This window comes from Podarcis erhardii, assembly GCF_964252035.2.
Source record: "Podarcis erhardii genome assembly, chromosome: 8".
Taxonomy (NCBI): Eukaryota; Metazoa; Chordata; class Lepidosauria; order Squamata; family Lacertidae; genus Podarcis; species Podarcis erhardii.
In genome coordinates this window covers 46,121,194-46,134,278 of record NC_138499.1, presented here as the reverse complement: position 1 = coordinate 46,134,278, position 13,085 = coordinate 46,121,194, and the positions used below count along the sequence as shown (strand labels likewise).

General features: G+C 41.8%; 1 protein-coding gene across 5 annotated transcripts in view; it reads right to left on the bottom strand.

The window, feature by feature from the left end:
* Positions 1 to 13,085, bottom strand: part of OSBPL1A (oxysterol binding protein like 1A) — a 156,214-nt gene that overhangs the window by 62,807 nt on the left and 80,322 nt on the right. For 2 of the 5 annotated variants that reach the window (XM_081873629.1, XM_081873625.1), the window contains one exon: positions 19 to 144. In XM_081873629.1, the coding sequence (XP_081729755.1) occupies positions 19 to 139 (121 nt within the window). In that variant the 5' untranslated portion in view covers positions 140 to 144. Of the gene's footprint in view, positions 1 to 18; positions 145 to 8,113; positions 8,247 to 9,704; positions 9,855 to 13,085 lie in introns of those variants that run through there. The other 3 variants (XM_081873626.1, XM_081873628.1, XM_081873627.1) reach the window with 3 other exon arrangements.

Below are 13,085 nucleotides of genomic sequence, written 5' to 3'. Positions count from 1 at the left end.
TCAAAAGGCTATACTAACCTTTGCAGTTGATGTTAAAGATGGCCTCTCCTTTGTCCATAGTTCCCAGCAGCTGCCTGATGTCTTCACTGTGTCCATTTCTAGCATTGTGGAGAAGCTGCTGTTCTGCCTCAGTGTTCATCTCTACTAAAATACAGATAATTATTTTATTTATTTGTATAATTGATATCCCACCCCCTTTTCACTAAACAAAGGAGTACTCAGTGACAACATTCACACAAAAAATAAGAATTAGCAATTAAAAATACATTAGAACCCAGCACACAGAAACAGCATGAACATAAGGAAAGCACTGCTGAAATCGGAACAGAGGCCTATCATGGCAGTCCAACACCTTGATCCCACAGAGGCTAATTTGAGCGCAATAGCACTCTCCCCTCTTGTGCTTCCCAACAACCAAAAAGCACACCATCTCCAGTACTAGGGGTAGCACATAGACTCATCTTCTATTTCATAATTCCCTTTTTATAGCCAACCAAGTTCATTACCACAAGATGTATTAATGCATGTCAATTCCACAGTTCAATTACGGGGCATATTTTTAAACAGATTCTGCTATGTTAGTTAACAAATAGAATTGCCTTTGCAAAAGAACATTAGAATGACCTGCTGGATCAGGCTAGAAGCACATCCAATCCAGTATCCTGTTCTCACAGTGGCTGACTAGATGCCTATGGAAAGCCCATAAGCAAGACCAGATCACAACAACATTCCCCTGACTTGCGATTCCCAGAAACTGGTATTCAGAGCCATACTGCCTCTGAGAGTAGAAGCAGAACATTGTCATCATCGCTAGCAGCTGATTAAAACCTTATCTTCTATTCATTTGTCTAATATTCTTTTAAAGCCATCCAAGTTGGTGGCCATCACTAACAACAACAACATAATTGTATACCACCCATCACCTGAAGATTCCAGGGCAGTTCACACCTGCTTTACCATTAATAGTTATAACAATCCCAATGCAGCCTAGATTGCTGTTCCTAAATGGCTAAGAGCAGCATGGGGACAGTGATTTGGGCTGCATTGAGATCATGGGTGGGAGGACAGCAAAGCATCCCCTCCTCAGTGATCCTGATGTAGCCAAAATCAATTGGCTGATTAGCTGGAAGGGGTTGCATGAAGACCATATGTCTGAGTGCAGTATCAACCAAAAGCAATGAATCTGCACTTGTTTAGAAATATTTTTAATAGGGTACACTAGCTCAGGTATTTAAAAAGTCATGTATGGATACATATGAAAGCAGCTCCATGTGCAGCCCATATTTTGACCATATGTGTACAGTTTTGTGCTCTCCAGAAGCTATTCTAGTACCCCTCAAATTTCAGAAATGGGTTTAGGGTCAGAGGAGCTTTCAGATGATCTGGAGGGCATGTAGGTGGTCTATGCACAATCCCTGTATATCAATAACTGTCTGACTAGCCATTACAAAGAATGTTGCTGGTGGCACAACCCCACATTTTGGACAATCAAAGTTGCAATATATAAACTTAACTGAATCTCTGCAAAATAGGACTTTGTAAGATTGGGGTATATCTCATCATCTAGGTTCATTTCAAGGGTCTATTTGTGACCAGTGTAAGTTGGTCAGAAACGTTTCCAGTGCCATTAAAAGTGTCATCTGGATTCTGCCGCTTCCAACATATACATGGCATAGTTAAGATCCTTGCTGCAGATCTAACAGACAAGTTTGCACCTGCCTTCTCTTCATTCCATGACTCAGCATTACCTAGATGATTACCATTTAAGTTAAGCAGGTTTGTTTGGGCATTAAACAAAATTCTCAGTTGTAGTAGAATGCAACTTAAGGGTTTCAAACAGAAAACTTACGAATTTCACATTTCTGTAGTGTCCTCAGGTGAACTAGACTGGCAATGTATTTATTTGCAAGAATTCCATTGGTTCAACAGAATGGTCCAAATACTCAGAAGTGTATTATTTAGGTTTATGGAGGCTTGCTAGTGCATGAAGAACTGGAAGTGCTGCTCTTGAAACATGCTTAAGTGTTCCAGGCTATTATATTATTACTCTGCAACCCTCCCCACCTCCTCACACTCAAGGACTCACAAGGTAACAGCATATCTTCTAGAAACAGGGAGTTTAGTAACCTTTTCTACTCTGTAGAAGCCTCTCATTTAAGCAAAGCAGTATGCAGAAGATATTGTTCACAGTTGAGCAAATGTTGCACATCAGGATCTGTGATGAAGATATATTAAGGGGATGTTGTAGGAGAATTAGGAACATAGGTAGTTGCCTTATATCTAGATCCTTCTAGACAATAGTGAGCTAGTGGCTCACCAAGATTTCAGACAGGAGTATCCCAGCCCTACGTGAAGAAGTCAAAGAGTCAGCTTCAGAATTTTGCATAGAAATCGTGTACTCTGTCCACTGAGCTACAGTCCTTCCATGTTTGGTCCATTCTTCCCACCCCACCTCTCTTGCTTAACTGCAACCTCACTAATCAATTGCAGCATTATAATGAGTTTTAAAGATTTCCAGTATTCCACCACTCTAATCACTTGCAACCATGGGTGTAACCAGAGGGGCAAGCTGTAAATAAAAATACTTAACTGACCAATCACATCACAGATAGCTCAGTTCTGCTCCCCCAAACATAAATCCTGGCTTCACCCATGCTGAGAACTATCATAGAACAGGGCACATAGTGACTCCAATTTTGCCTTCTTATGCAATTCCTTATGAAGGAAGGTTTGGGCAATCATTGTGACTTCTGGCAGGTGATTAAAAGGTAAAGGTAAAGGTACCCCTGCCCGAACGGGCCAGTCTTGACAGACTCTAGGGTTGTGCGCTCATCTCACTCTATAGGCCGGGAGCCAGCGCTGTCCGCAGACACTTCTGGGTCACGTGGCCAGCGTGACAAGATGCATCTGGCGAGCAAGCGCAGCACACGACATGCCGTTTACCTTCCCGCTGGTAAGCGGTCCCTATTTACCGGTATCTACTTGCACCCGGGGGTGCTTTCGAACTGCTAGGTTGGCAGGCGCTGGGACCGAACGACGGGAGCACACCCCGTCGCGGGGATTCGAACCGCCGACCATGCGATCGGCAAGTCCTAGGCGCTGAGGTTTTACCCACAGCGCCACCCGCGTCCCCAGGGCAGGTGATTAGTTGTCAGTTATTCAGTCTTTGACTCATACAGCAAAAGCAGATCAGCACATGGGAGTATAGCAGCAAATCAAAGGGTACTTGGACCACCAGGATTGTACCTATAAACACTAGGGCAGCCTTTCTCAACCCTGGTTTCCCAGATGATGTTGGACTACCACTTCCATCATCCATAGCAAGCAGGGGCAACAGTAAGGGATGATGGGAGTGGTAATCCAACAACATCTGGGAACCCAAGATTGAGAAAGTCTGGACTAGGGGAAGGGAACCACTAAAGCAGGGGTAGCCAACTTGGTGCTCTCTACAGACCGTTGGACTAGAACTCCCCTCAGCCCCTGCCCGCATGGGCAGTACAGTGGTACCTCTGGTTATGAACTTAATTTGTTCTGGAGGTCCGTTCTTAATCTGAAACCGTTCTTAACTTGGGGTACCACTTTAGCTAATGGGGCCTCCTGCTGCCGGAGCACGATTTCTGTTCTCATCCTGAGGTAAAGTTCTTAACCTGAGGTACTACTTCTGTAACCCGAAGTGTTTGTAACCCGAGCTACCACTGTAGCTAGGAATTATGGAATCTGCAGTCTAATAACATTTGCAGGGCACCATGTTGGCTACCCTTGCATTAAAGTATGCAAATTATATAATACAATGGACCTAGCTATCATTTGGTAAGCTCTTTGGGAGACATGTCAATGTTTGAATGTGTTTGCAATGTGATCTTTCAGATCAGTGAGAGAGCTCCTATACATTGTTCTAGTAGATGGCATTGACTACTTTATCTTTAAATCTTGATAGTTCAGGGTTTCTGCATAATCAAGATCATGCTGGTGCTGCAGTCCCCACACTCCTAGAAAAAGGTTCAAAGTTTTGTTTTTAATCAAGTGATAAAAATATTCCATTGCATGTCAATCCTTGTATCCTCAAGGACTGAAAAAAGGAAATAGTATGAGGTTTAGTCTGGGTTTCTTTATTTTAGAAAAAGACACATTGCCACTGTCATGCTATCCTTTCCTTTTCAACTAGAACTAATGCTTTGATTTTAGCATGCTTGTTTTAGCTGAGACACTGACTTTTACTAATATCATGTGGCCGGATCTAAGTATCATGGGAGGGGGACTGCATGTGACTCACTTGTAAGCTACACATTATTCCCCATTGGTTTAGCAAGCAATGAAGCTGGCTTTGCTGCTGCAGATTTCATCCCATTTGTTCATCAATTAAGTGTTTAATGTTATATATACATATATATATATGTGTGTGTGTGTGTGAATGACTATATGGTTTTATTAGCTCTGTCTGCCTTAAAAAATTTAATCTGCTGCTGTTACTATTTGGTTTATTTACTACTACATTTAAATACCACCCTTCCTGCAACAGTGTACACTGTTCTCCTTAATGTATGAAAATGTGGAAGAGTAGAATACTGTATGTATGTATGTATGTATTATTACTACTACTACTAATGAAAATGCTAAAGTGGAAACACACCAGACTGAACATGATTTATTTAATTTCCCCTCTATGCAGTTTTTGGTGCGTGATCTTGAATTAAATGATGCCTTTTTTATCACACTCCCAAATTTTATGTGCCTCCATACTCCCAATTCAGCACTATAATAAATGGTTGAGATAATGGAAAGCATGCTGTGGAAATACAGGCATGTTTTCTCATTGACCCAACTCTTTGTGCTGCCTGCAAGAAGGATATTAACTATGCAACTTGCACAGTTCAAACAGTCGTCTATGCCAATTGCTGTTTTATCTGTATGGACCAGATGGAAACAACACTAACTGAAGAACTGTGCAAGCTTAGACTACAGGAATTAGTGAAACAGTATCAGACCCTTAAACTGGAAAACTTCAAATGCATCCCCAAAATAAGCCCTGGTGAATTTAATGTGACTCGCTTGTACCAAGTCTAATATGCCAATTGTCATTTTTCTGCTGTAAGCTCACAGCTCTCCATTTGGTACGGTATTTGCATTTGCTGTATACAAATAAGAGTGATTGAAAGAACAGTGTAGCATTATTGCCTGAAAAGTAGAAGAGTGACTAGAGGCTGCTGCTTTTCCCCCACCTCTGTAAAAAGGAGCAGAAACACTGGCAAACACAGAACTGTCAAGAGCTCTAACTGTTGGATATGTTGAAAGAGTGCTGCTGGATCTGCATAATGCCAGTATGGGATGTTTCGTCATCTTTCCTGCTCCATGCAATGTTGCACAGTCTCCATAAGGATCAAGGAACAGAATGCACTCTGTACAATGGCCTCACTCCTCAGTGATGGGCACGATAACACAAAACGCTGATCTTGCTAATAACAGTGCCCTGAAATCCCTGTTGCATGATTTATTTATTGCACCCACTGAATAAGAGGTGGTTTTAGAGCAGCACAACTGGTGTGGTTGCACTGGGTTACTCAATGCAGGGAGTGCCAAAACTATGCTATACAACAGAGCGCAGGGGGCGGGGTTTGCCAAATTTTAGTGTTGCACAGTGCACCGCTGAAATTTGAAAGCCTAAAGTCTGCCACTGGCTGAATTCTTAAGGCCAGATAAGTTAGACTTTGTTATAGTGAGTTGTACTAATTTTTCATCTGCATTTTAAGTTTTCTAAAATTCTATGTCCATTCCCATTTTGGGAAACAGCATACCTAAGGAAATTAAGATTTACAGATAGTGAAAGGTTGTGAATGCAATTTCTGTAAGCTAAATAAGATGGGTTTTGTGGTGCAAACAATAAAGTTTGCATTTCTGTTAAAGTAATGGAAAATCGATCAATTCTTGTAATGAATAGTAATAAAATCCTCTCCAGAACTGAGGACATCATTCTCATAACTATATGACAACTAACATAGATATAAGGTAGGGATATTTAATTAATATGGGTATTTAATTCTGGCTATGTCAAGAGAGTAAACCTGCATGTTATTGGTCTTATTTAAACTATGACTTAAAAGATCAAAACTTTAGCTTGTTGTACACATCTACACTCAGTAGCACAAATGTTCTGTGTAGGTTATTTTGAATATCCTAGGAATCATAACCTAACAAAGAAGTCAATGCATTGCAGGAAGCTAGAATGTGGTCCAAATTTAGATTTTAGCTATTTTAGCAGAATCCTAAAGGTTTGACTTGAATATTGTCAACTTTAAATGCTTTAACAGTTTCCTTGCAGTGACCAACTTTGTTTAGAAAGTCAATATGAAGGCAGTACGACAATGAGTAAGACCACAGCTATCAACTACATCACTGAATCTAACTGACTTGTAGAAAGGACCCTATTACCTGAAAACTGACAAACTATATGTACCCTTGCTACCCAAGAAATATTTTAATAAAACATTTAAAAACAAACTACATTATACTTGCTCCAGAGAAAATCAAAACAAGTTACAATGCCAATTTAGGTTAAAAAGAAGATAAGACACTGGTTAGAATACTCCATCTGTTTGAAAGTCTTCTCACTCCCTATCTTACATTTAACCATACACACAAAAAACACAAGAGCCAAAAAGTCCTGTGCGGATGTCCGAAAATATGTGTGTTCAGTCACTGTATAAATGGGCTTCCATTTTAATTTTAAATACACATTGGTTAATTCTCATGTTCAACTGCACATCCATCATAATAGTTTCTGTGATGACTTCATGTTACAACTACAGTGGTACCTCGGGTTACATATGCTTCAGGTTACAGACTCCGCTAACCCAGAAATAGTACCTCGGGTTAAGAACTTTGCTTCAGGATGAGAACAGAAATTGTGCTCCGGCAGCGCAGCAGCAGCAGGAGGCCCCATTAGCTAAAGTGGTGCTTCAGGTTAAGAGCAGTTTCAGGTTAAGAACGGACCTTCGGAACGAATTAAGTACTTAACCCGAGGTACCACTGTACTTCCTTCCATATGCTCAGAGGTTTGATTATTATAGTTATCATAATAAAATCACAGAATTGTGCAGTTGGAAGGAATTCCAAGGGTCATTTATTTCAACCCCATGCAATGCAGGATAAACTACCTTAAGGAGAAATATGAATAAAACTGCATATTCTAGGACTGAACATACACACAGAACCTTAAGATACTAGTGTATGCATATCTATGATGGGTAACACGTGTACCAAAGGCACTTCATCGCACCATGAATGACCAACACCTTAGCAAAAAGCAGGAAACGAAATTCTGATGGGTTTGCAACCTCGTGTGTCCCCCCCCCCCGCCCAGCCATGTCTGTTTCTCTGACAAAAAAACCGAGCCCAGCAAGTAAAGCTCCTCCTAAGATGCGACAGGCTTCAGGTACTAAAATCCCTCGTGCTATGCTGCCACTTTTTCAGCGGTCCAATCCCAAAAGAGATAAAGGCTTGTTGGCCCCTCTGAACTTTCGAGTTCGCAAGGCAGCGAACTTAGCCCGCAAAATTAAAACATCTTGTCACACGTGACGGTTTTTGGTAGGGTGGAGGAACGCCCCCCGCCCAACGAGACGCGAGCAACTGCTATATAGCAGGACCCGCACTTCTGCGCAAAGCCTGCCCGGACCTCCTGCGCCCCGCGCTGCTATGATTGCACATCCTGAGAGCGCAGCCAAGGGAGCGGCCCGGCCGCTTGCACTTGGCAGGAGCGCGCTCGCCACTTGCAACCCCCGGTCCCCGCCACTCCGAAGCGCGCTGCAGCTGCCAGCCAAGGGGGTGGGTGCTGCTGGGGAGCGGGGTTCAAGCAGGGCAGCGCGCCCCGAGCGAGGCAGAAAGCGCACTCACAGGGTCTGGGAAGAAGGCGCAAACTCCCATCCCCAAACACAGAGTGAGGGGGAAGCTCCTCAGCTCCCCACGCAGCCCCACCTAGCAATTCAGCAGGCGCGCGCGGAAAGGAGGCGAGGGGGGAAAGGAGGAGGGGGGGTCTCTTTGGGCTTGCGCTTTCTACGCCTCCAACACCCCCCCTCCCCTCGTGTGTGCGCGCACTCTCCACCTCCCCTCTTTCTCTCACCGCTTCGGGCGGCGGCGCCAGGCCGGCAGTTGCGCGACCCTTTCCGACCAGCCGCGGTCCGCTCTGCGCGCCCCCTCCCCTCGGCTTCTCTTGTAGTTCCCACTCCCGCGCACGTGACCGCGTGGCCCTCCCGGCCGCGCTCCTCCTCCTCCTCCTCCTGCCAAGATAAGAGGCTCCCGGGAGGCAGCGGCGAGAGCGGAGAGGCAAAGCTCCACCCAGCGGCGGAGGCGCGCGAGGCACTCGGCCGGCGCTGAGACACCGGCACCCCTTAGACGCCGCAGGTTTTGTTGCCCCACCGCCCCGAGGAAGTAAGGGAACCGCGGGTGCTCCTGCCACCTTGTGAACAAGAGCAACACGTCTTTGCAACTAGGCTCCAAAGTCCCACCTGCCTCAGGCAGCGCGGCCGGTGCAGAGCATTTAGGGAAGTTTTACCTGGCAGCATCTGGGTCACAGGTTCCTCATGCTCACCTTGAAGGGCTTGGGTTTAGGCAGGGAGGCAGGGGAGCAGCTGCCCCGGCCTGCCCCCTTAAATCAAGTAAATAAAATACCTTACTAAAAGTAGAAATAATCAGAATATTTGAAATTGAAATACAGGACTCGCTGGGGTCACTTCAACGATGTTGTGGCACATCCTAGTGAAGATGTTGACAGATTTTTCTGAGCACTTAGGGTGAAAAGAAAGTAATTTGAAACAACTGTTGTTGAGACACTTCAGCCTGAATCTGCAAGCCAGAGCCAGACAGAGGATGATGACAGGTGGGTGTCCTGCGCGCGCGCGCACACACACACACACACACACACACACACACACAAAAATCCTGACTATGCCCATGGCAGGGCTTGGTTCTGCAAGGATTTGAATAGCTGGACCCGAATGCACAACTGTAATTGCTTATTGTGTACAATAGGACTTCTGGCAAATAAGTGCTCAGAGGATTACAGCCTAACTGCATCTCGATAGCAGCCCAATGCTATGCAGAGTTAGGTGTCCCTGAACCCAATGAGATAGAACTGGACTGCAAGACTCACTCTTAAATTGAGGTCTGTAGTAAAGAGTAAGTTGTGTAAGGAGTGCCTGCAGAATTACAGAGCTAAGCAAAAACTAAGTGTTTTGTGGCACCTTAAAGGCAAACAGGTTTTATTTTGGCATGAACAATTTGATCCATCAAATCACTTTCCACATGTATATTTACTGAAGAAAAACTCTTCCCACCTGACAAGCTTTTACAAGACCAGTCCCAAGCCTTACTGTGCAATATTAATAAATACTTTAGATTATTATTTCATTTCTACTAATGTCTGCAAGATGTTTTGGAGAGAATATGTAGAGAAAATCTTCATAGATAGCATAATCTGATTTTGATATGAGCTTTATAAATTAGCTGAAGCATCTCATTAAAAGAGGCTTCTCAATAAACTTTGAGGAAAATAGCTCCTATTTAAAAATAATAAGAAGAAAAGTAACAAGGACAATGTACTGAATTATAAGCTATAACAATGCTAGAAAAATAAATGGAACAGTGGAAAACAGGTTTTAACTGCTGACATGAAGCTTTTAAAAATCTACACTAAATGTTAATTATTTTCTTACCTAGTATTTTTCTTTGCGTCAGAAGAAGACCCTGTGGCATGGAATGAAATAAATCCCAGACTGGTTATATACATGTGCTCCTAATTCCTACACCTAGTTTTCTGCAGTAGTTCATAGTGTGTTAACTTGTGCCTTCAGCACTTGAGAATAATTTTGCAATAGCTGTGATAATGCCAAAACTGCAGACAGATCTGTAGTAAAGTGTTGCTAATAGTTACAGACTATAATAATGTGCCAGTGTGTTGAAACAAAGTAATTTCCATTTCCCATTAGATAATGCACTGCAAAAGTAGGCCAGGAGCTACAGTGCCGTGAGAAAATTTGTCAAGAGTAGGTTGTTCCTTGACTAGACATGTTTAACCCGAAGGAACTAGAAGCCAGAAAGATGCAAAGGAAGATGTAATGAGGTGGGCGGTTTTTATTAGTGGTGTTTGGTTCTTCTTATTAAAATATAGTGATAACATTGTGAAATAGCATCACATAAAAAGTACCAGGAAATTGAATGTTACAAAAACTATACAAAATGTATGTTTTTATGGTACTGGTGCTGCATATGTAGAGTTCTGGCTATCACTTTCTTGAGTAGGAGGCACAGAGAATGGGGCAGTATTAAAACAAAACTACCTATCAAGGCAATTGAAAGCCTGTGTTAGTGAAGCATGCAGCCTATCCACATTTCCTTGGAAGCAACACCTATAGAGTTTAAAAGGCTTAATTTAATGTAAATATGTATAGGACTGAATTTTCGAAGGATGTGAACACTTCATTTCTTTTCTTAAAGAGATAGCTCAGAACATTACACATCATTTTGAAAAGTGAATGGAACAACTGTTGTATTTTGGTTGGAGTCTAGCCAATGAAATAATCTTACAGAAGTTTGTAAACAAAACAACAGAACTACAAAAATGGCTGGCAGAGCATAAGCTGTAACATCAAGGAGCTTTCAAATAAAAGTTGCTGCAATGACATAATCACAGCCTTGGTCTATGGAATTTACCACCGTCAAAGTTCATGATCACCAATGGTGATAATAGATTAATAAGGAGATTAGATAAAGCAATGAGGGATGGATATTTATTTCAAGAGAAACAAGATAACGGGACCAAGACTCCATTCCCATACCTAAGAAGTTCAATACGTGATCAGGAAATTATTTCTTGTGCTTTTTGATAAAGAATATTGGGGTAGATAGATCACATCATTCTGATTAAGCAAGGCTGTATACTTTAACATTCTTCTCTTTAATATTAACTGCATGGTCTCTTAAAATCATGCCCAACTATCTTGTTGCTTTTGCAACACAGACATTTCTGTCCTATATTTAATATTACAATCCTAAATAAATGTTCCTTGTGATGCTAAAAACTTAATTCAAATTAAGTTTAAAAAATAAGATGTTTTTACTTTCAATAACCACTTGACTCACTGCTTACATAAATGAGATCAGATGCACCAGCTGGCATAAGATCCATGTGTAAAATGTGTTTAGGATGTGCTGATGCTTATCTGGAACTCTTACCATTCAAAAATGAGTTTAGCTATCATGGATACTCACAAGGAGTGGCTGAGACCTCTTCCTCCTCCAGAGAATTACAAGTTCCTTCAGAGAGAGATCTGAAATTCATTGAGCTGCCACCACTGTAAGAATTGTAGCCACCCACGTGGAGGAATAGTTTTCACAAACGGTACTCTCACTTGGATCTGCAAGGTTTACTAAATGTTAATACAGCTGCAGTCTCCTGTGTGAATTTGCTGTTAGAATTTGCTGTTAGAATCTTGGAGATTTGGAATAGGAAGCACAAGATTGCTTCACGTTTCCTGTTTCCTAACTTGTACATGATCTCTCCTTACAGCAGGATGTGTGTACTCTCAGCACAGAAGTGGGGTACCTCATCATAGGGGAGATGAAACCATTCTAATTTGGACATGATGGTGAAGTGTTGGGAACAGAAAGCATGAAGATCTGAACTGACTCTTAAAAAGAGGGTTAAAACATGTAAAACATAGCCGTCATGATAATAAACAGTCATCTCCAAAGACTGCATTGCTCATGCTCAGATAACTACAGCAATATGAATCCTAAGACACTGAACACAGTTTGCTTTGCAACAAACCTATGATTGCAGGTCTACCTGTCTCACACAATTACCTCAAATCAAGCCAATAAGACATTCAAAAGAAATTATGCGGTAAGGCCTATTATGGGAATACATTCAGATTTTAGAATAAGTTAACACAAAAAAATTCAGTCTATTTCATCATTAACTTGACTAGCATGGCCTTTTATTCCCCCCCCCTCCCCGGTAGATGTGCCATCTGTTGTTGCATTTCACCAAAAAGTGAGAAGGCAAGTGCTCCTGATTCCCCCCCCCCCATATATACATACATATATATATATATATATATATACTACGAAAGCATATATATATATATATATGCATATATTGTGTAGTTTTCATTTCTTCTTAGAGGGACCTATCAGTGTCATTCTTTTAGAAAGTCATAGGTTAATGTCAAAACATAAGATAATCATTATTTTAATTACCTGAATTTTCAATGAAATTAGCCATATAAATTTATATTTAAAAAAAGCACACAAAGGAAAAATGCAGGAAAGCCTTTAAGTCTAGATATATCCAACTTCTGTAGATAGTGGAAATGAGAATGGGACTTAGCAACTGGGAAAAATGGCTTGTAGGTTGGAACACATGACTTCTAGGTAGACATCTTTGTGTATTTTTTGGGTGAGCACTTTATTTATGGCCACTACCATGTCTGTTTTGACCCATATTCTATGGCTCCCCTGTAATTGCTTCCAGTAATGTTTTGGGCCACTGATTGGCTCAGTTTGGCATAGATTTCTGCTTGGGAGTGTTCAGCATGCTGTATCGCAGCAGATTTAATGGCAACCATAGATACGATGCTTAGTATAGAAGTGTTCTATACAGAAATGAACATTTGAATGCACTTATCACTTGTACTTGTCTACTCACATACTGTATAGCATTAGTAAATGCATTCTTGGCATGGAGACTACATGTGAACAATCCAACAAATGTGGTAAAAGCATTTAAATGTATGTAACAGGGTGCACCTAGAATATGTGCACAGGTGCTCAAGCAGGTACGGACATTTTCTGTGGTTGTTGCCACATCTGCTTTGCCCCTGGGCCTGAAGCAATATCGTAACTGTACTTTCAAGTTCATAATGATGCAAATTGCAGAGGCCATGTGTACCACTCCCATTCTGATGAATTTATTCATAGTGAGAGTTTCCACACAGTCCTGTCAACGTTGCAAGCTGGCCAATGGTTCCGTGTTCTAGCTTTTCAAAATCGTCAATGCAAGCTACTACCATAAACACCAATAAAAAGCAGATTCT